Source organism: Lampris incognitus, chromosome 2, assembly GCF_029633865.1.
Source record: "Lampris incognitus isolate fLamInc1 chromosome 2, fLamInc1.hap2, whole genome shotgun sequence".
Classification (NCBI taxonomy): Eukaryota; Metazoa; Chordata; class Actinopteri; order Lampriformes; family Lampridae; genus Lampris; species Lampris incognitus.
Window position 1 is genome coordinate 141667758 of NC_079212.1, and position 24089 is coordinate 141691846.

Below are 24089 nucleotides of genomic sequence, written 5' to 3' on the forward strand. Positions count from 1 at the left end.
TGACTTTGACTACAAGGGGAAATCCAGTCAAGTAACACAGACATGCTCGCACTCTCTTCCCAAGGGCAACTACCATTGCGGTAGGTGCACACATGTGCCATAACCTGTGCCATTATGCCATGAAAACTAACCATCTCTCCCAGACGGGTAAAACCCTTCCCATCAACGGCACCATCACTTGTGCACCCACGCATGTGATCTAGTATATGCTACGCTGTCCCTGTGGTCTTGCATGTCGGAGAGACCACCAGAAGTCCTGAAATAAGGATCAGTGAGCACAAAAAGCACAACACGCAGAAACGATCGGACTTATCGATTGGACTCATCTGAGTGACCTCTTCAGTCTGAACAGGTCACTCAGGTGAGTCATCTTCAGTCTGAAGAGGGCACTCAGATGAGTCATCTTCAGTCTGAAGAGGGCACTCAGGTGAGACATCTTCAGTCTGAAGAGGTCACTCAGGTGAGACATCTTCAGTCTGAAGAGGTCACTCAGATGAGACATCTTCAGTCTGAAGAGGTCACTCAGGTGAGTCATCTTCAGTCTGAAGAGGTCACTCAGGTGAGACATCTTCAGTCTGAACAGGTCACTCAGGTGAGACATCTTCAGTCTGAAGATGTCACTCAGGTGAGTCATCTTCAGTCTGAAGAGGTCACTCAGGTGAGACATCTTCAGTCTGAAGAGGTCACTCAGGTGAGTCATCTTCAGTCTGAAGAGGTCACTCAGGTGAGACATCTTCAGTCTGAAGAGGTCACTCAGGTAAGACATCTTCAGTCTGAAGAGGTCACTCAGGTGAGACATCTTCAGTCTGAAGATGTCACTCAGGTGAGACATCTTCAGTCTGAAGAGGTCACTCAGGTAAGACATCTTCAGTCTGAAGAGGTCACTCAGGTGAGACATCTTCAGTCTGAAGATGTCACTCAGGTGAGTCATCTTCAGTCTGAAGAGGTCACTCAGGTGAGACATCTTCAGACTGAAGAGGTCACTCAGGTGAGTCATCTTCAGTCTGAAGAGGTCACTGAGGGGAGTCATGAAAGGTATCTTGTCAATACACGTTGTGTCCAGATGAACTGAGGCAACCTTCTGTGATGTCGTTACCTGGATTATCGAGCACACATCAAGACGACGGGACGTATCCCACAGCCGTGCATTTTAATGATGCTCACCCCAGCATCTCTTCATCAGGGTTCCATGGCGTTGAACAGGTCGCCCCACCGCTTCGGGGAGGTGACCATGACAAACTACACCAACAGCGTGAAGCTTACTGGATTCACACCCTTCAAACACTGACCCCTAAGAGACTGAATGGTGAATCACATCTCAGCATTTTCCCGTGATTCCGTATACTGAATATTGTTTTGTACATTTTCTGTAGCTTTGCCTTGTCCAGCTCCAGACAGTCTTGCACACATATGAATAAGATCCATTATCTCAACAGAAAAGGACTACGCAATCCTTATAAACACGGTGGTTTGAGTGTGCTTGACTCTGACTCATCCAACACAATATTTGAGGTAACCTGGATAAAGAATTACATCTTAACAAACACAAGCTCGGCACCTCATCCCAAGAAAAGCCTTTCCTGCATCGAGACTTACTAAGGCTGCACTGATATTTTACTGTTTAACATGTTCAGTGGTGTGTAGAGTTCTGCTTATGTTAGCGCTTCGAGTGGCTGTTGCAGCTAGATGAGCACTACATAAATGCAATCCATCCATCCAGCCACCCCTCCATCATCAGCTTCATTTACCAGTGTGACTTGTTGATTGTGTCTCTTTATATACGTATGCATGGATGCTACGTGTTTTTTGAGGCCTGAGGGGGGTCATCCCGGGTCGTCATCTGTGTGGAGTTTGCATGTTCTCCCCGTGTCTGCGTGGGTTTCCTCCGGGTGCTCCGGTTTCTTCCCACAGTCCAAAGACATGTAGGTCAGGTGACTCGGCCATAATAAATTGCCCCTTGGTATGAATGTGTGTGTGTGGGGGGGGGGGGCTGTGATGGCCTGGTGGCCTGTCCAGGGTGTCTCCCTGCCTGCCGCCCAATGACTGCTGGGATAGGCTCGAGCCTCCCCGCGACCCTGAGAGCAGGATAAGTGCTTCGGATAATGGATGGACAGATGGATTCAGTATTGGGGAGGGTTCTAAGTAAATATATTATTGTGTAGACTTTTCTACATGCCATGTTAAGGTTAGCAAAAAATGTAACCTGCTAAATATGTGCACCTTTCGACTGCGATTGTCTCCTGGGGCCTGCAGGATCTATATAGAGGGACCTATGACCGCCTGTCGTCTAGTTAACTGATGTCTGGTATTTATGCCTTCCTACTGCACGTGGGGAAGGTGGCTGGTTGCAGGTGGACAGCCACATCCTATTCAAGATGGCTTCTCGTGGTCACAAACCATTTCCCTGACGAAGGCCTCGCATCCAAACGTCGCAAATAAACGTACAACTGCGAGTTGAGACAGCGTGCGGGAGTTTGCTTGCAACTTTTGAGCCGCTCGTCGCTCTCCCGAGCACCTGCCTCGCGAAACAGATGTGTCCTTTTCTGACCTACCTTACTGGACCGGGAGAGACTGCAAAGACGTCTGGAGCTGACTATCTGCAACTCTCTAGGACAGGGGTGTCAAGCGCCAGGCCTCGAGGGCCGCAGTGTCTGCAGGTATTTGTTGCAACCGTGCACTACACCACCTGATTAAACTAGTTCCTTTCCCTCCTTGATCCAGGTGGTGAGCTAATTAGTTAAATCAGGTGGTGTAGTGCACGGTTGCAACAAATACCTGCAGACACTGCGGCCCTCGAGGCCTGGAGTTTGACACCCCTGCTCTAGGACTCCTAAAAGGTTTCTCACTCTATTACATCCAAATATTCGCTTGTGCTAATTCACCAAATCATCTCTACTCATCTTCTTGAGTGCAAAACTACACAAAATGCAAGGGTACTTTAAAGAACATATTCCAAATTAAGAACAATTTTAGAGCGGTCTTCCCGACACCAAAACAAACAAACAAAGAAAAACAAAAACTGGCCCCTCTTTAGCCGCCCCCGGTCAAATTGTCCTGCGGGCGCCGCTCATTATTTCATCCGCGAGACAACAACTCCACACTTAACTTTGTAAACTGAACTGTTGACCCAAGGACTTGAGATGTGTGACGGTATCAGTCTAACCAACTCTAGGTAGGATGTTTACACCCACGGGACAACGCAAGTATTCCAGTGAAACCCGCGGCAGACGCCGGTCATCTGTCACCAGATCAAATTGACCCTGTCTTCTATGTAAACCTCTGTTGAGTCACCCTCCACACAAGACAAAGCGGAGGTCAGCCGACGGGACTGCCAGGATGAGTAACAGGATGGACGCGGGGTAAGTTGAGTGCCAAACTTCCCACAGTCACCCCTGAGTGTCACCATCCGCGTCTGGCCCTTCACTTCCATCTTTCAGTGCACATATGGTGTCAATCAGACCCGATACCAGTGTCCAGCTCCAATTAATGAGACATTATTGGCTACGCCATTCAACAGCCCAGTATGACGCAAACAGCTCTCAGATACTTACTGTCTGTCTGTCTGTCTGTCTGTCTGACTGACTGACTGACTGACTGACTGACTGACTGACTGACTGACTGACTGACTGAACAGGCCAGCGAGCCCCAGAGCTGCCCTTGTAACAGTAGGACTTGTTTGGAAAGAGGGCGCGAGACCTTGACAGATACCAAAAATTACAGGTGGGTGGACCAGACATCCTCCTCTTGTCTTTCAAATGAATCACTGTCACAGACTAATCTCCAAAAGTTAAGACCTACTTTAGAAGTGCCTGAAAGTGACTTGCATGAAGTACTCCCAAATATATCCACGCGTTCCCCGTAATCACTGCTAACGTCTGGCCTGCAGAGGTCTAAACTGTTCCGCACAAAACAATGGCATTCCTTCTGTTTGCAGTGGAGAAGGCATCCATAACAAGTCTCCACTTGGCTGCGTAGCAAGGCCTGTAGCTGCTTGGCATGAGTGTGTAAATCTATAAGGAGTGTGAGTGTGGGGGGGGGCGCCATGCCATGCCATGCCATGCCATGCCATCACAAAACTGCTTTTACGACACTTAACAAAAGCACAAGCTTAACTTTTGCAGGGGACAACAAAGCAGACAGCTGGCAAGATGCACCGTCCATCACTGTCACAAGATCTTGCACAGCAGCTTCCCTGCTGGCTGGCTGGCTGGCTGGCTCGCTGGTAGGCTGGCAGGCTGGCTGGCTGGCTGGCTGGCTGGCTGGTAGGCTGGCTGGCTGGCTGGCTGGTAGGCTGGCAGGCTGGCTGGCTGGCTGGCTGGCTGGTAGGCTGGCTGGCTGGCTGGCTGGCTGGCAGGCTGGCTGGCTGGCTGGCTGGGAAACTGGCATCAAGCACTGTGCATGTGCTGACTTTCATCCAGATAAACAAACTGGTTAACCGAGCTAGCAACAACAACCCTAAAGCCCCTCCATGGCTGACAAGCTCACGTGCACGGAGGTCTCTCAGCTCCTATCCCTGTGAGGCGGAGAACCCGCTCACGAGCAGCGGGAGGATCAACAGGTGCGGATTCCCCGGAGCCGAGCCAGCGGGTCGACGCGAACAATACAAACCTCTCAAAGAACAGCCTGACGGTAAACAGTCCCACAGCCAGCGGCAAGGCAGACACCAAGTGTCCGGCTTTAGGATACTCCACCCCGGGAGCTGGGTCTGCCAGATCCGCCCAGGTCACGTTGTGCGGCAGCCAAAACCTCTCGTTCCAAAACCAGGCTGAGAGAGCAGCCATAATTCACAGGGTGGTTCTCCTCCGCTGTTCGCCCTTTTCTTCTCTTGTCTTTTTTTATGTAAGAAAAAAAAAGAAGAAGAAGAGAGAGAGAGAATATGAAAGCTTTGTTCGACTCAGCGCCTCTTGCAGCCGGAGGGGCGGTGCGTAGTTCGACTTGTTGCCACACGGCGCGGAGCTACCGCCCGAGATGAGGAGACTGGAATTGAGGAAGTACAAGGCGGGTCCCTCCTCCCCCTCCTCCTCCTCCTCCTCTTACCCGTCGCCGTCCTCCTCCTCCTCCTCCACCTCCCGCAGCACTAAAAGTCAAAGGAGTGATGGGCGGGTGTATGCGCAGAATCCCGTTTCGGTTTCCATGGCAACGGCGGCGTTCTAAGACCGATTTCGGCGAGTCCACCCTGCACGCGTTCGCCGCGCCCGTCCAGACGGGTTATCTCAACTGTCGGATCGGGAAGCGGGTGTCAGAAAGGTGACGGCAGCGAATATTGAGATAATGGCGCCACCTGGCGACCATTAAAAGCATTACAGAAACAAACGCGCTTCCAAAAAACCCGGGATCGATTTGCTTTGCACCTATCTGGTGTTATTTGCCACTGGTCGGGTATCTTAGATGTGTGCGGACCAGAAAGGGGGCCTTTTGAGGGGATGGGGGGTCATAGACTGGGGTAATTTCACTATCTAGTAGTTTAAAATATTGTAGCGAATTCAGGGGGGGGGGGCAGCCCGGCAACCGCCACAGCCGGGACGCGAACCCGCACCTCCCGCTCCGAAAGCAACGTTAACCAGTCGACTAAAGGGTCCGACCCGTTAGTCAAAGACCGACGTGTCTACTTATCCATGCACGTTACAATATTGGGACACCCTGACCGACCAGAGGAGGCGCAAGAGCAGCGACCAGGACACATACCCACATCCGGCCTCCCACCCGCAGATACAGCCAATTGTATCCGTAGGGGCGTCCGACCAAGCCGGAGGTATACGTAACACGGGGACTCGAACCAATGAGCCCCGTGTCTACCAACACGGGGCGCCACCCGGGGGCGCCACCCGGGCGCCCCCAGATTTCTCTTTTTAATGGCCGTTCCCGGGTCCATACACCGCACGACCGTCGAAAGTTCTCGTTTATTTACACCCCGACAAGAACTAAAACACAATGCCCCCCCCCCGGCGACCTCAGTATAAGTCGCGGTGCTACGGTCAGTCAGTCAGTCCTGTACCCAGTCCCGAGTCAAACCCCCAAACAACAACACATCCCAGCATGAACCAAACATCTGAACACGTGGATTATAAGAATTTCAACATCAACATTCCCATGAGCCCCTGCGCTCCCCCAGCGCAGAGCCGCCGGCGGTCAGAGCGACCGCCTCCTCCGGTCGCTACAGAGCCCCCACCTGAGGGGTCAGTCATCCTCGACGACCCCACCACCCAGTACATATATAGTCCCTCAAATGTCCACAGGAGGCGCAACTGGGGGAGAGGCACACTCACCGGGGCATGGGGTGCTACTGTCGCCCCGGCCCCAACAACAGGGGGCGGTATGGGGGGGGGGTCTGTCCTGGTGCAGCACCACGCGCCCCTGGCCGGGCATGCATACCCTGCTGTGCACCACCTCAGAGAGCCGGCCCACGACCTCCCACGACCCCCGCCAGCGGCTGCGAGGCTTGTGGGAAATCTCCTTCTGGCGAACGGGACGACACATCCATACCTTGTCCCCCGCAACCTCACCCCCAATGTGACTAATGTCTTTTCTTGTCTCTTCTCCCCTGTGTGTGAATGGTGTGATGCGAGTCCCCCCCCCCCCCTGTGTGCACGTGCAGTCTGTCCTCCTGTCAGGTCTCCATGGTGACAGCTCCGGGGCTGTTCCGCTGGCGTCTGGACACTGCTTGGCATCCTCATCATCTTCTTCACGTATCTTATAATTCTGTTACCCTGTTACAATGTTGTGTTGTGTAAATTGTGTAAACACAACATCCACGGCACGTCTGTCCGTCTCGGGAGGGGGGGGGGACCCCTCCTCTGGTGCGCCCCCTGGGGTTTCTTCCTAGTTTTTTCTCCCTGTTAAAGGTTTGTTTTTAGTGAGTTGTTCCTTATCAAGAAGCACGGTGGCGCTGTGGTTAGCGCGGTCGCCTCACAGCAGGAAGGTCCTGGGTTCGAGCCCCGGGGCAGTCCAACATGGGGGGTCGTCCCGGGTCGTCCTCTGTGTGGAGTTTGCATGTTCTCCCCGTGTCTGTGTGGGTTTCCTCCGGGGGCTCCGGTTTCCTCCCACAGTCCAAAGACCATGTAGGTCAGGTGACTCGGTAGTACTACATTGTCCGTGTGTGTGTGTGTGTGTGTGTGTGTGTGTGTGTGTGTGTGTGTGTGTGTGTGTGTGTGTGTGTGTGTGTGTGTGTGTGTGTGTGTGTGTGTGTGTGTGTCAGCCCTGTGTGATGGCCTGGCGGCCCATACAGGCCCAGATCTTTAGCAACATTGCTGTGGTCCGGACCCGTCCCACACTGACACATTCATCCAGCCCACATACCGCGTGGAATGATGGCACTTGGGCGGCCCGCTCCTGTTTCCCAGATCTGGGCCAGAACCAAGCCATAGCAATGCTGCATGTGCCACATATTTGCCAAAGGTGGTCCATATTTGTTTTGTGATATTTGGGCCATATTCACCATTCACCACACGGGGGCCACTTCAGGGTCACATCCAGATCACATGTTGCCCAGAGCACCGCGTCTTTGCCAGAAAAGGCCCACATTTGATTTGGCATGTTTGGGCCATATTTGCCGTTATACATGTGGGCCACTTCAGGCTCACATCCATTGTATCAGGGCCAGAAGAAGGCCATCAGTGCCGCATCACTGCCTGAAGTGGCCCACATCCGGATGCTATCTGGGGGGGGGGTCTCCCCGCCTGCCGCCCAATGACTGCTGGGATAGGCTCCAGCATCCCCGCGACCCTGAGAGCAGGATAAGTGGTTCGGATAATGGATGGATGGATGTTACTTTTCTGATGCGAGGGTCTAGATAGATAGACAGACGGACGGACGGACGGACGGACGGACAGACAGACAGACAGACAGACAGACAGACAGACAGACAGACAGACAGACAGACAGACAGACAGACAGACAGACAGACAGACAGACAGACAGACAGACAGACAGACAGACAGACAGACAGACAGACAGACAGATAGATAGATAGATAGATAGATAGATAGATAGATAGATAGATAGATAGATAGATAGATAGATAGATAGATAGATAGATAGATAGATAGATAGATAGATAGATAGGTCATTGTTTGGTACAGCATGGTAGTTCAGTTCCAGTGCACAAAGAAAAGGAGAAAACAAGCAGCAACATAAACCATAACAGAAAAAGGAAACATGAATGTGAGAATGTGTACAGTGAGTATATATGATGTGTAGTGAATATATATGTGTGTGTGTGTGTGTGTGTGTGTGTGTGTGTGTGTGTGATAAGTGCAGTTCAGCTCCCCTGCATATCAAGTGGTCCAGCAGGCAGAGTACCATGATTGATGTACCGGTGCAAACCAGCCGAGTCCGAGTTCCCCGCTGCTTTCCTTTTATTTAGTTTTTCCTTTAAAGCCTCCTGGATGGAAGAGGGGGGGGGGTGAGGGAAGGAGGGAGAGGGGGGGTGAGTGCTGAGGTGTGTACGTTCTCAAAGCTTGCATGAAAATCACTGAGCCTGTTGGGTCCTCATCTGGAGGTGAAGCGGGTCCCTTTTTGTAGCGTGTCCCCCCCTGCGGGTTTTCCCACACTGCCCCGGGGTCTTGGTAGCGAGACGTTGTTCCAGTTTATTTTATTTGTTTGTTTGTTTGTTTGTTTATTCGTTGCGTAGTCACGCGTGGTTTTCCTGGTTGCAGGGCGCAGCTCGTGTTTGTCAGACTCGTGCGTTTCCCCAGAACCAGGGTTTGTTGTCGTTGTGTGACGTCACGGTTTTGGTCGGGATACATTGGTACTCACCCTGCTGCGTCTTGATGTCAACTCTCTACTGTACTGCATCTATCTAGTATTTCTATACCCACAGTCAAGTGTGTGTGTGTGTGTGTGTGTGTGTGTGTGTGTGTGTGTGTGTGTGTGTGTGTGTTTTACATAAAATGCAATATTTAACCTACAGCAACTTGTACACAATCCCCCTACCAAACTTTGGTATTATCACTGTTTTTATTATTGTATTTTATGTATTTTATTATATATGTATATATAATGTATAATGCAATAATATAATATATAATATAATTTTTTACGTTATTTTATATATATGTGTATATATATATATATATATATATATATATATATATATGTGTGTGTGTGTGTGTGTGTATTTATATATATATATATATATCATCATTATTGTTATGACTGTTTAACCTCCCTTACCCTATCTTTTGTTCTGTTTTGTTTTTGTGCACTGTGTATTGTCCAGTGTTGATCCACTTCAGCCAAACCGAAATAAATGCAGAAGGCCCTTTTCACGATGACGTCAATTAACTTCCGCCTTTCCGCGAAGCGGGTTATCGTCTCTTCCGCTTGCGCCGTAGACGACTCGTGGATGTAGAGGCGACTTCCGGAAATGCAGGGATGCTCAGAATGTAACGTTAAGGCTAGCTAATCATAGTCATATGTTTATGACTATGATTCTGTCTGTCTGTCTGTCTGTCTTTAAAGTGTTTTTTTCTGACTATCTATCTATCGATCGATCGTTCGATCGATCTATCAGTCTGTCTGTCTGTCAGTCTGTCCATCCATCTATCTATCCATCTATCTGTGTGTCTGACCGTCCGTCCGTCCGTCCATCCATCCATCATTTATCTATCTATCTGTGTCTGACCGTCCATCCATCCATCCATCCATCCATCTATCTATCTATCTGTGTGTGTCTGACCGTCCATCCGTCCGTCCATCTATCTGTCTATCTATCTATCCATCCATCCATCCATCTATCTATCCAACCATCCATCTATCTATCCAACCATCCATCCATCTATCTATCTATCTATCTATCTATCTATCTATCTATCTATCTATCTATCTATCTATCCATCCATCCATCCATCCATCTATCTATCATAATACTGCAGGTATTATGCCTCATAGCATGGCTGAAGTATTGTAGTGTTCGTCTCTGAAGGGTCGGCGGAAGGATCACACATTTGTTCCAAGGTGCTGCAGCACACTTTCATTTGTTCGTTTTTCTATCCAACCTATTCTCAGCAAACGGCGGCAAAACCACATTTCGGCAGCAGTGACTTTCTTCTCATCTATTTTAGGCAAAGTCCATCCTTCCCTTCCGTATATCATGACTGGCCATAAGACTGGTTTGTAGCGTCTTCGTTTTCAGATTGGTTGAGACGGCGCCATCTTTCCATGAGTTATTTAGTGTAATTCAAGAGGTCTCGCTCTCTCTCTCTCAAGAGCGCGCGCTCTCTCTCTCGCTCTCTCTCTCGCTCTCTCTCTCTCAAGAGCGCGCGCTCTCTCTCTCGCTCTCTCTCAAGAGCTCGCTTTTTTTCTGAATATGATTTAAAGTTATCGCCGTTAACAGAAGTTATTTAGCATAATCAAACAGGCACCGTTCGATGAAGAATTTGTAAACTTTGTGGAGTTCGGGCCGCTTGGTTAGTGCACATGTTCGGGCGGTCCGCGGTCCATCATCTGGCCGTATTTCAGGCAGGTTTGTGAGCGACCGTGTAAACTCCATACTCCGTCCGGAAGCTAGCGTACCCTGCAAAGTGTCAGAACGGAAGTTCTCTGACGTCACGCGAAAAGGGCCTATAATCCCGATTCTAATTTTAGGAAAGGGACTTTTTATAAAGCGTTGACGTCAGCGCTCGAGGTATTTACACCACCAAGCGGCCATTCGAAGTATTACAACTCCAGCGTGTCGCACAAAACAACTCTTCCCCCCCCCCTCAACAGGTTTGGTTATGCAGAATTCCAAACCCTAAGAAGTTATTTTGCTCATCTTGAATTTTACATATATAACTAATCAAGTTATTAAAGCTCGTTATTAAAACACAGTCAGGACTGGAGTGGTAACTGGGAATACAGATAAAATGTGATATGCAATAAGAAAATAAAAATTGGTCTACTTCTATGACTTTTGTCCCCATGCGGATCTTATCCCCTCTGTGGACATGTCTCTGGTTTACTAGAGATGAGGCAGCTGCAGTCTACGCCGTCCTCTCCGGTTATGGATGTCCCTTTGCTCGCTGCAGCAGGTTATTATTAGACATCTCAAAGACCAGTTGGCTCAATAGCTATGCAAGGGATCCTGGCCGGGCAATCCAAATATTAAAAGGGGCTAATTACATAACTACATAAGAGAGGTAAACTCTTTGTAGCTGGATCAACTTATGATGGAAACATAGATAAATAACTGAATGACTAAAGAAATAAATAAAATGTTGCATAATATATAATGGTGGCGCTACTCTCAAGTCTAATGAGAGATGAGACGTGTCAGTGAATCTTGAAGGTCAAGAGAAAAGGGACGGGTATCTATACCGACTGTTAAAAGCCAAGGATAACGGGCCACGCAGCATTTCAATTCTGGACATTTAGACGATGCCGTTTTCAACAGAGCCCTAGAGTGGCCAAGCATGTTGCGATGCACCGTCAGGGCCAGCAGGGCTTCCCTTCACTCTGGTTGTATTTCCACTTCATTTACCAAAGGGGGAAAAAAAAATCTGATTATTTGATGCAATCCACGTCCATAGCAAACAGTGGGTGGAGTGTGCACATGGTGGGGGGGGGGGGGGAGGCAGGATGTGCACTTTGCTAAAGGTTGCAGGAGACACTCTAGAAAATGGTAAAGGTGAAGAGTTTAGAGTAGCAGACCGGCTGAGCTCAGGTCGGGTTACGGCGAGGCTTTAGGAGAGGACAGCGGACGCCGTCTGCCAAGTATCTGGGATCGCGGCGGTTTCAGAAGTCCCTCGGGCTGGATCAGAAAAACACTCACCATCACACACAGACGCGGGGGGAGGGGGGTTGGAAATCATTACTTTGGCAATTTATTGTGTAGCGCGATACATCTCACTTCGTGCTCGAGGGCCAAAGGCGATTGGGCTCTGCGGGAGTGACGACTAGAGAAAGGTAACGACCAACTTACTCACGCTTAGAAATCTGCCGTGTGAACGCGACTGGCTGAGAATCAGAGACAAACAGGTCAAAATCACAGACAACAGGTCACAAAGGGCGTTGCAAAGGCACTGTTAGGTTTAAAGTAAACTCATATACGTAAAAAAACTTTAGCACACCCGACTACCAACTGCAGGACACGTGTTGTTAAGGCGGTCAGCGTAATTACAGCAGTTTTCTGTGAACTGGTTTATGGCACTGGTTTGACCCGAAACCACTAACGTTAACACAAAAACACCCACTGGCTCACGGTGTCTTCGTCACTCTAACGGCGGCGTCGTACTACCGGAGGGTCGCTACAGTAGGCCGGGTGAGGAGGGCGTCTCTGCTTCTTTTCTTTCTTCTTTTTTTTTGTTTTTTTTTCGGTGGTTTTGTTTTGGAGATTCACGCAGGAGAGGATAAAGACGTAGCCCCGCTCCACCTGTCGTGAACCGAGTCGACGTCTAACGTGAAAGTCCGTTTCCGGCGTCCGTCCGCCCGCTGGCCCGTCACATGTGCTCGGGGTGGTTTTGCAAACAGTTGATGAACTCTGAGACGGGGTGGCCGTTGAAGCAGATCTGGTAAACGGCATTGAAGAGAGGGAACCTGGGAGAAGGGAAAGAAAGAAAGGGAATGGGCGGATGAAAAGGCATCCAAAATGGAGGAGGGCTGTGTGGTTTTCTATGTTCAGCGTGAGGCGCCATCGTGGTATTTTACAACAGAGGATCAGCTGAGAGAGCTTGGTCCTGCCGGGTCCGGCGGGCCCGGGGACCACGGCCCTGCTCGGTGCTGCACCCCGACCGAGAGGAAACACCGAGGGCGGTCTGACAGGACGCGGTAGCGGGGCAGGCTAAGCTAACAAGCTAACTGCTAGCCCATGCAGAACGGCGGTCCCGACAGTCATCCTGGCTGGCGTTCGCTCTCTGGACGGTAGAAGTTTTGGACTGTGTTGTCAGTCCAAAACTGACAACACAGTTGTTTTGCTTCTCTCTGTTTTTGTATGTTTTTGGTGGTGTTGTTTTTGGAAATGTTGGATGTGTGTTTTTATCTTTTGTGTTGCAGTGCTGTGGGCCGGGGGGAAACGGCATTTCGTTTCTTTCGTGTGCACACATACTTGATAAATATGACAATAAATTGTTCCTGTTTCCTGAACTACATCGGTCGACTTGGGACAACTTACTTATCCACCATGTTTTTGTGTTTCAGGATGTGGTTGACCTCGGATGCAGTTGCCGGACCCTGGAGCTTCTGACCGTTCAGCATCTCCTTCTCCAGCTCCTCGATGGTCTGAACATGGAGACGGCGGATGTTACATAACGGACACCATGCTCACCGTTATTCATATGTTAGTAATGCAGAGTTATCACTATGAGAGAGACCACAGAGGAGGTCTGCAGGAACAGCCCACAACACAGAGAGAGAGACAGAGAGAGGGTGAGAGACAGAGAGAGAGACAGAGAGAGACAGAGAGAGAGAGAGGGAGAGAGACAGAGAGAGAGAGAGGGAGACAGACAGAGAGAGGGAGAGAGACAGAGAGGGAGACAGACAGAGACAGAGAGGGAGAGAGACAGAGAGGGAGACAGACAGAGAGAGAGGGAGAGAGACGGAGAGAGGGAGAGAGACAGAGAGGGAGACAGAGAGAGACAGAGAGGGAGACAGACAGAGAGAGAGGGAGAGAGACAGAGAGGGAGACAGACAGAGAGAGAGGGAGAGAGACAGAGAGGGAGACAGACAGAGAGAGAGGGAGAGAGACAGAGGGAGAGAGACAGAGAGAGAGAGGGAGAGAGACAGAGAGGGAGAGAGACAGAGAGAGAGAGGGAGCGAGACAGAGAGGGAGAGAGACAGAGAGAGAGAGGGAGAGAGACAGAGAGGGAGACAGACAGAGACAGAGAGGGAGACAGACAGAGAGAGAGGGAGAGAGACAGAGAGGGAGACAGACAGAGAGAGAGGGAGAGAGACAGAGAGGGAGACAGACAGAGAGAGAGGGAGAGAGACAGAGAAGGAGACAGACAGAGAGAGAGGGAGACAGACAGAGAGAGAGGGAGAGAGACAGAGAAGAGAGACAGAGTGAGCAAGAGACAGTTGTTTTACATGCTTTGGCAATATGTACACGTATGTCATGCCAATAAAGCACATATTGAATTGACAGAGAGAGAGAGAGAGAGTGTGAGTGTGTGTGTGTGTGTGTGTGTGTGTGTGTAGTTTTCTATCACACATTTGTTCGACAAAATTCTTCACAAAAATTAAATGTAAATTCCAAGACTTGGACCAAAATGACTTGGACACGCTCTCTGACCAGACCAAAATGACTTGGACACGCTCTCTGACCAGACCAAAATGACTTGGACACACTCTCTGACCAGACCAAAATGACTTGGACACGCTCTCTGACCAGACCAACATGACTTGGACACTCTCTGACCAGACCAACATGACTTGGACACACTCTCTGACCAGACCAACATGACTTGGACACACTCTCTGACCAGACCAACATGACTTGGACACACTCTCTGACCAGACCAACATGACTTGGACACACTCTCTGACCAGACCAACATGACTTGGACACACTCTCTGACCAGACCAACATGACTTGGACACACTCTCTGTCCAGACCAACATGACTTGGACACACTCTCTGACCAGACCAACATGACTTGGACACACTCTCTGACCAGACCACAATGACTTGGACACACTCTCTGACCAGACCAACATGACTTGGACACACTCTCTGACCAGACCAACATGACTTGGACACACTCTCTGACCAGACCAACATGACTTGGACACACTCTCTGTCCAGACCAACATGACTTGGACACACTCTCTGACCAGACCAACATGACTTGGACACACTCTCTGACCAGACCACAATGACTTGGACACACTCTCTGACCAGACCAACATGACTTGGACACACTCTCTGACCAGACCAACATGACTTGGACACACTCTCTGTCCAGACCAACATGACTTGGACACACTCTCTGACCAGACCAACATGACTTGGACACACTCTCTGACCAGACCAACATGACTTGGACACACTCTCTGACCAGACCAACATGACTTGGACACACTCTCTGACCAGACCAACATGACTTGGACACGCTCTCTGACCAGACCAACATGACTTGGACACACTCTCTGACCAGACCAACATGACTTGGACACGCTCTCTGACCAGACCAACATGACTTGGACACGCTCTCTGACCAGACCAACATGACTTGGACACGCTCTCTGACCAGACCAACATGACTTGGACACGCTCTCTGACCAGACCAACATGACTTGGACACGCTCTCTGACCAGACCAAAATGACTTGGACACACTCTCTGACCAGACCAACATGACTTGGACACGCTCTCTGACCAGACCAACATGACTTGGACACGCTCTCTGACCAGACCAACATGACTTGGACACACTCTCTGACCAGACCAACATGACTTGGACACACTCTCTGACCAGACCAAAATGACTTGGACACGCTCTCTGACCAGACCAACATGACTTGGACACGCTCTCTGACCAGACCAACATGACTTGGACACACTCTCTGACCAGACCAACATGACTTGGACACACTCTCTGACCAGACCAACATGACTTGGACACACTCTCTGACCAGACCAACATGACTTGGACACACTCTCTGACCAGACCAAAATGCAACATGTACTTGGGGGAAACAGTGTCAGCTCATAGATACAGCAGGATACGTCAGGTCATGTGACAGCCTGAGAGACAAGCAGCACAACACATGACAGCTGTAGTCTCCTCACCACCCATGCTCCACCTTCTGATCTACTTCTGTTTCTCTATTGCTATGGCTGTGGTATTGTTTCTCTACGGATCGTTACAATGTTGTGTTGATGTTCATTATTAGTGTTATTGTGTAGCGTTCAAACTGTATTTCTGATGCTTTGGCAACATTGTTGTAAAACTTTCATGCCAATAAAACCCTTTGAATTGAATTGAATTGAGTGAGAGAGACAGAGAGAGAGAGAGAGAGAGAGAGACAGACAGTGAGTGAGAGAGTGAGACAGAGAGCGAGAGAGAGAGAGCGAGAGAGGAATCTGCTAGAAAGAGCTCGAGATCGACAGACAAAGAGCAAATGGAGGGCAGAACATGGCGAGCCTTGCCACCATGAGACCTCGGCGCCTCCTTGTTTTTCCTCCCACCTTTCCTGTTTTGGCGAACGCTTCCCCGATCTTGCGGTTGCGTCCACCGTAGCAGGTCGTGATGAGGTCGGCAATGCCGCAGCTCTCCAGGAAGGTGGCGGGGGACACGGGGCAGTTTGTGCAGAACAGCCTGGCGAAGGCGATCATCTCCATCAGGCCCAGACGGATCACGGCGGCCTTGGTGTTGTCGCCGAACCCCAGGCCGTCACAGAAACCTGCTCCGACCGCCACGATGTTCTGCAATGACCACAGACAAGGACTTTTATATGACAGGATATGACAGAGGTCCACGTTTGTGCGAGAAGGGGGGGAGACACTTGGCAGATGAGCTGCGTTCTTCATGTCGTATTCACGCCACACATTTATATAGTACACTTGACAGCATCCTTGACACATCCTGTATAGTGGCTTGAAGCTGCTGTCTGTCAGCAAGTACCAAAATCCCCCCCTCCCTTTTCTCCCCAGTTGTACTTGGCTAATTACCCCACTCTTCCGAGCCGTCCCGGTCGCTTCTCCACCCCCTCTGCCGATCCGGGGAGGGCTGCAGACTACCACATGCCTCCTCCCATACATGTGGAGTCGCCAGCCGCTTCTTTTCACCTGACAGTGAGGAGTTTCACCGGGGGGACGTAGCGCGTGGGAGGATCACACTATTCCCCCCAGTCCCCCCCCCCCGAACAGGTGTCCCGACTGACCAGAGGAGGCGCTAGTGCAGTGACTAGGACACGTACCCACATCCGGCTCCCCACCCTCAGACACGGCCAATTGTGTCTGTAGGGACACCCGACCGAGCCGGAGTTAACACGGGGATTCGAACCGGCGATCCCCGTGTTGGTAGGCAACGGAATAGACCGCTACGCTACCCGGACGCCCTCAATTTAGTTTTGGTACATTCTGCCTACTAAAGGTTTGGAGATTAAGGAAGCCGGGGAAGGGGAGGTGGACGTGGTGCTGCAGATGCATCGGGCTGAGGTGGAATACTGACCTTAAGAGCCCCACAGATCTCCACCACATCAGACTCTTCCACCACCGTCACACGGAAGTTAGTCGTCTGCATCAGCTCCTTCAGGACGGGCCCGTTTACTTTGTCCTTGCACCCTGTTTGTCAATCAATCAATCGATCAATCAATCAATCAACCAACCAATCAACCATGGCATAATTATCAAAGCTGCATTATTTTTGCAGATAATATTTTGGCTAAGTAGCTCCACACGCTGTATTTGTAGATAATACGCACAATACCCTATATGATACACAATACGCAGTACAATATGCTGAGACATGTCCAGCTCAGGAAAAACAAAAAAAGAAAAGTGCAATCTGAAATTCAGTCAGTATTTGAAATTACAGACGATTTTGTTCTCCATAAACTCACTATTTCATAAGAAAGGGTCCCGGTTACAATGACTCACAATTCAAACGCAACCCATTCCTGTCAGCGTACGCTAAAGCAAGGTGCAAACGTGATTTGTTATCTTTTGTCCTTTCTAAAACGGCGGACGTCTCACTACAAAACGAAACCTTTCCGGCCGTCTCCATACCGATGGTAGTTTCGCAGAACTTTTCCTCGGCGACCTCGTTGGCGATGTTTGCTCCCATGAGAACCGTCATGGTGATCCCGAGCTTTCCACGGATGACCTCCGAGATCAGCTTCAGACCTTCTGGACCCTCATCAACACCCTGGGACACAGACCAGAACACCTATCTGTTCATCACCACGTGTGATTATGATGATTCATTATCCCTGGGACAGACAGCGGTTTTGCACCCCGGCACCGGCACCTCGGTGCTTCCTTCCTGCATAAAAAATCCTCTTAATTTCCGGTGAAATACACGAACGACACAAACCTTGATGAGGGACATTCCCACTGCATCCTTCTTGATGTGATCTTTGATGGTGTCGCAGACTCTGGTGATGAACTGGTGAGGGACCACAAAGATGAGGATATCGCATCCTTTCGCAGCCTCCACCAAGTCCGGGACAGCCAACTGAGAAAAGGAGGAACTTTTCAACAAGGCCTCAAAGCACCGAAAGCACAACAACAACAATTTTCTAACTAAGTAAACTTTATCTATACAGCACTTTTCCAAACAGCGGTAGAAACAGCAAGTAAAAAATACACTTTACAAAACGGAGACAAACACTCAACAATAGAAGCAATAAACAAACAAAATAAGATTAAAAGACAAGTCAAACCAACAGGAATCACAGAGGAACACACTTCTAAAAATGCCAGCCTATACAAGTGGGTTTTTAAAAGTTTTTAAAATGTGGTTCAGACTCAGCTGACCTGACAGAGCTTCGGGAGGCGATTTCATCGTGTCGCAGCTAAAACGGTAAACAAAAAGCATTGTCCACCTTTGTTTTGAGCCTGGACTGTGGGACAGTTAAGAGCAATTGGGTTATAAGTTCAGAAATATATCAGGGTGCCATGCCATGGAGGGCTCTGAATGTGATCAAGAGGATCATGAACTGACTTTTGAAGCATGCAGGAAGCCAGAGTAAGTGGGCCGGAGGGGGGGGGATATGCTCTCTTCGTTTGATGCTTGTTAAAAGCTTGGCTGCCGCCTTCTGAACCAGCTGAAGTCGAGCACTTGCAGACTCACTTCAACAAGAAAATGTGGAGTGACAGTATGGAGTTACAGAGATAAAAGCACGGACGATTTGCTCTATGAAGTTCTGAGGGAATGCTGAACTGATTTTGGCAATATTTCTGAGTTGCAAAAAACAAGACTGAACCAATTTCTTAATGTGATGGTCAAAATTCAGGTTTTGATCAAACACAACACCAGGATTTCTAGCAGAAGGTTTTATAATCCTTGCTAAGTGCCTGAGGTATGGAAACCTGGTCTAGACCAATAAACACAATTTCTGTTTTGTCTATATTCATTCATTCATTCATTCATCATCAGCCACTTCTCTGGGGTTGGGTTGTGGTGGCAGCAAGCTAAGTAGGGCACTCCAGACGTCCCTCTCCCCAGCAATGCCCTCCAGCTCCTCCTGGGGATCCCAAGGTGCTCCCAGGCCAGACATGTAGTCCCTCCAGCGAGTTCTGGGTCTACCCCAGAGTCTCCTCCCAGTTGGCCATGCCCAGTAAACCTCCAAAGGAAGGCGCCCAGGAGGCATCCTGATCAGATGCCCGAACCACCTCAACTGGCTCCTTTCAACGTGAAGGAGCTCCCTCCAAATGTCCAAGCTCCTCACCCTATCTCTAAGGCTGAGCCCAGACACAATTATTACTACTACTAATAATAATAATAATTAATAGGTGTCTAAGTAAGTGAATTCATTCAATATTCAGTTGTAAAAAAAAGTTCAGTGACATCCAATCTTTGATAGCAGACCAGCAACAATGTACAGTATCCAGATTTAAATGATACATAAAGCTGGGTGTCATCTGCATAGCAGTGCTAGGCATCAACTTAAGCTAGCGAATAATATGACCAAGGGGCAGCACATACTAGCTGAACAAAATGGGACCTGTCATGGCAATTGTTTAATTCCACAAAAATGTCTTACAGGATTGTCGCATTTCAATGTTCATGAACAGGCACACAACGCATAGACACCAGAGTGTGCATCCTCCCCTGAGAGCACTCCCCTTTACACCCTGCTCTTGCTATGCAACAAAACTGCTGTATCATGCATACTGTAAATTAATCTGCGTTACGGTCAGAATGGTATGTAACCAGACCCTTCTCCCTAATCCCTGTTTGAAGGAGGAGGCCTGCCTCATTACATCTTCACCGCTGGGCTGTCATCCTAACGGATAACACAGCTTGTGTTCACAACAGCATATTGTTCAAGGAATTCATCGGGTGGTTTATTTCTTCTCCGTATCTTTCAGCTCGTAATTCAACAGGGCCGTTCCTCCAATTACTGTGTACAGACTTTGCTACACTCAGTAAGCTTCTCATACCCGTGTCTGCTAGCAGCTAGCAGCTAACAATAGGCGTTTACTCGTTCATATGGAGAAGACACTTTATAACACTACCTTTGCTCTGTTACACATGAATAAGCATCTATGTAAACATATGAACTTCAAGCATCTATCTAAGCAAAAGTTAAACATGATATAGGCCATACATGGTCAACTGTTAAATGCAAGCAAACATCATATATGATTATATGGCAGAAAAAAATGCCTTCACAGACAGTACCTTGTGGGGCCCCACAAGACATATGAGCCGACGATGAGACAAAATCATCAATAGCCACCCTGAAAGATCTTTCTGTAAGATATGAGGGAAACCAACTGAGGGCAGCTCCATTTATGCTGACCCAGTGCTTTAGTGTCTCCCTCCAGCAAGATGGTATGATCAATAGTGTCAAAGGCGGCAGACATGTCAAACCGTACTAAAGAGGAGTGATGACCAGGATCGGCATTCATAAGCATATCATTTGTGACTTTCAGCAGAGCAGCTTCAATACTACGCTGCTGGCGAAAACCGGATTGAAATGGGTCGAGAGAATGTCATTAGCTTCCACTATTTCCAGTAGTTGATTAGCCACAGCCTTCTCAACGATTTTTGAGACAAAGGGTAATTTAGAGATTGGTCTGTAATTATGAGGGAGCGTTGGATCAAGGCCAGGGTTCTTTAAAATGGGCTGGATACAGGCTTGTTTGACATAGTCTGGGAAGAAAGTGGAGGACTCCTTTACAATATAGAGAAAACAAGGGGCAATGACCTCTTTGAACGATCTGGGGGGGGTGGTAGATTCTCAAGGCCACACGAGGATAAGTGCATGTGTGACACAATATCACGTAGATTATTCAGGGTAATAGGGGTAAATTCACTCAGCGATGTCGGGGAGGCGCCTGGAGAAGTTATACATGAGGTAGGGGATGTTATAGAGTCTTTGATACCCTTAACCTTCTCAACAACATAAGTTAGGAACTTGTCAGTCTTCAGCGGAGGAGGCCGAGACAGTTGAAGGGGCTGGGCTTACACGTCAATCAATACTGCTAAACAGCATTCCAGAGTTAAACTTTTTTTTCTAGCTATGAGGTTTGTAAAATATGTAAAGCTCTGTTTTGATTAATAAATTGTAGGAAGACAACAACTCTCTCATATGAAGGAGGTGGACTTGTAGGGTAGTTTTCTTCCACCTTTGTTCTGATCTTCTACATTCTCTTCTGAGTCGGCGAGCATCCTCACTTACCTAAGGATCCTATAGCCTAAGGATACGGGGGTGTCGCACATATTCTGTTTTTGGTCTATAGCTCTGTTTTTACCTGTTGGAGAGTGTATTGTGATTGTAAAGCCCTCTGGGAGTGAACCGGGATTTAAGGTTAAAATATTAAATTAATAACACTTATATTACCTTTATATTACCATGGCAACTACCACTATTGGTATTAGTAATGCATTCGTGAATTCGTAATAGCTGCGCATCAGCTCTCCATTGATTAAGGATGTTTCTGACATGTGAGGCCCACCAAACCTGAAGCTTAAAATCTGAAAATTTAACAGACTCTTTGCCAATGCAAAAGTTGGGGGTAGAGTCGCGTTGATCCATAGCCATCAAAACTGTACAACAAAATGAACCCATCAGGAGTTTAAGTAAAGCAGATACACCCATACCATAAAGGAATACTTGCCACGTTAGGGGGCAGCTTGTGACCGGGCAGGTACTTGACATTTTCGTGGTCTGTGTTGATGATTTCTGTAAGTTTACGTCCATTCACCATTTCCTCGAAGACCCACATGTTCACCGTTGTGTCGAACGTGTCATGTTTTGCTGCGTTGGCACCCACAATCTTGGCAATGGCAGAGCCCCTGTGAACAAAAAGACACGTTCCCCATCAGTAACAGACAGCAAGGACTCTCGAAAAGGACACCTGAAATACTGGATACTGGTACAGTTGCACATTATGTATGTAGGTATGTAGGTATGTAGGTATGTATGTAGTTCATGGTCTAATGCAGTGTTTCTCAACCGGGGGTCCGCGGACCCCTAGTGGTCCGTGGTGTAATTGCAAGAGGTCCGTGAAAATAAAATATCTTTAAAAAAAAGATCCTATGACATTTATAGAAATAGGATTATTTTACTCAAATGTGACTGAGACCTTTAGCTACCTAAACTATAAAGGGTAACGGGACTTTTTTCTCTAATTACATCTGTTTCACAAGTGTAATTTGTTGTATTTTAATAAGAGATCTCGCTCCCGTTTGCATTGTTAAAAGTTACTGCATACAAATTCTGTTGTTACATATATCTGAAAGTTACTGAATACATATTCTGTGTTGTTACATATATCTGAAAGTTACTGAATACATATTCTGTGTTGTTACATATATCTGAAAGTTACTGAATACATATTCTGTTTTGTTACATATATCTGAAAGTTACTGAATACATATTCTGTTTTGTTACATATATCTGAAAGTTACTGAATACATATTCTGTGTTGTTACATATATCTGAAAGTTACTGAATACATATTCTGTTTTGTTACATATATCTGAAAGTTACTGAATACATATTCTGTTTTGTTACATATATCTGAAAGTTACTGCATAAGAATTCTGTTTTGTTAACTATATCTAAGTTACAACTGAAAGCTCTTATTTTTGCCCCAAAGAGTGAATAAATGCTATAATGCAATTTAAAATGCAGTTTCTACTGTTTCTATCAAATTGCAACCCCCCTCCCCCAAGATCAGGTGGAGGGGTCCTCAGGGTAGATCAAAAATACGCAGGGGGTCCAGGACCCCAAAAAGGTTGAGAACCACTGGTCTAATGTATTTGTGGTGATTCCAGGTTTACTTAGGTTTACCTCTTCTTTTAAAGCCTATTTCTGAGTACTGTTACCTGCTGCTACAAAGACCAAGGTTACCCACGGGGGGGTTAACGACGTGCTGTCCTATCTCATCTTAATCTTGTGTTTACCTTCAATCAACCTCAAAGCAAAACCTTGTATATGTCAATGAGCTCCCAGCTGAAATCAGAAGCACAGCCGGATCAAAAACTAACGAAGTCCTCACGTGAGGTTTTGGGGGCCCATGCGTGACTTAAGCAAGAGTCCTTGTGCGCAGACAAGACATTGATTGACCCGTTATGAGCAGTCACAGCAGGCGCGTCCCCCCAGAAGGCGTTGCAATAACTGGTCTAACTTCAGCCTGCCTTTCGTGTGACGGACTGTATGAGTCCGAAAGTTTGCAGGGTTCTGTACATAGCACGACCACTTCGCACGTGTCCGCGGGGACGGAGACGACAGAGAAACCCTTCAGTGCTGCAGAGTCTAGAAATGAAAAAGGCAGCTGGTAAAAGGTCTTGTGGATACTTTGCAGAGCCGGGTGACACCAAACACCGCGCGTCTGCGCCGGAGTCTCGCAGTCTCTGTCCTGCAGAGCTGCAGACTCTCGGACCATACGCCGGGTTTCACTCTGAGCGCTGACATCACACAATACACTTAACGCCGAGCGTTAAGTTAAAGCGTTGCGTGGGGGGGGGGCGCGACAACTACCAGCCCCCCACCCCCCCAGGTTATATCCAGTCCTGCGTCTGTGAACGGCTGTTCGCATTGCTGCGAGGCTCCGAAACGCGTTTCAAAAGAAAGGAGACGCTCTCACCAGTTGCCAGAGCCGACCACACACACTTTCTTAGGCGCTGGCATGATGTGCGGACCTCGCAGGTTGGCTGCCGCTTCTCCTCGGTTCTCCGGCGTGAAGACGGGCTGAGCCTCACACACACACTATTTATACCCGGCCGGCCGGCACTGCGCAGTCGCCGCACGCCGAGCTCGCCCCCCCCACCCCCCCAAAAAAAGAAAAAAATTAAATTAAAAATAAAAAGGCTGCCATCTAATATGCACGACTGTTAGTTCAAATTGACCAGATGTCACGCGTTATTGCGCATAGTTGTGCGCCGAACGGGCGTTTAAAGCTCCACGGTGCCCAACGCGCGCGCGCGCGTGCACGTGGGGAAAAAAAGGTGTGTGATGCCAAAATGTGTATCGCCAAACTCCTGTGCTCCCGTCTGG

At 48.5% G+C, this 24089-nt stretch overlaps 2 protein-coding genes across 2 annotated transcripts in view; both read right to left on the minus strand.

Annotated features, from left to right (window-relative positions):
* Nucleotides 1–4888, minus strand: part of cers5 (ceramide synthase 5) — a 72588-nt gene extending 67700 nt beyond the window's left edge. The window contains exon 1 of the mRNA XM_056274288.1: nucleotides 4609–4888. Coding sequence (XP_056130263.1) covers nucleotides 4609–4781 — 173 coding nt within the window. The 5' untranslated portion in view covers nucleotides 4782–4888. The remainder of the gene's footprint in view (nucleotides 1–4608) is intronic.
* A 7372-nt stretch (nucleotides 4889–12260) lies between these two features.
* On the minus strand, nucleotides 12261–23768 carry LOC130107040 (glycerol-3-phosphate dehydrogenase [NAD(+)], cytoplasmic-like). The gene is made up of 8 exons (XM_056273431.1): nucleotides 23680–23768; nucleotides 21706–21883; nucleotides 17951–18091; nucleotides 17644–17782; nucleotides 17087–17199; nucleotides 16102–16338; nucleotides 13088–13194; nucleotides 12261–12513 (listed from the first exon to the last, which is right to left on the minus strand). Exons 1-8 carry the CDS (start codon nucleotides 23721–23723, stop codon nucleotides 12417–12419), a joined length of 1056 nt encoding a protein of 351 aa, XP_056129406.1. The 5' UTR covers nucleotides 23724–23768; the 3' UTR covers nucleotides 12261–12416.
* Nucleotides 23769–24089: the final 321 nt, after the last annotated feature.

Bases quoted from the DNA above. Each gene is read 5' to 3' on its own strand.
- LOC130107040 (XM_056273431.1), bottom strand. From the start codon at position 23,723: ATGCCAGCGCCTAAGAAAGTGTGTGTGGTCGGCTCTGGCAACTG. The intron at 18,092-21,705 runs GCAAGTATTCCT...TCCTTTTCTCAG, and splicing joins ACAAGCTGCCCCCTAACGTG to TTGGCTGTCCCGGACTTGGT. The intron at 12,514-13,087 runs GTAAGTTGTCCC...CCCTTCTCCCAG, and splicing joins CACAAAAACATGGTGGATAA to GTTCCCTCTCTTCAATGCCG.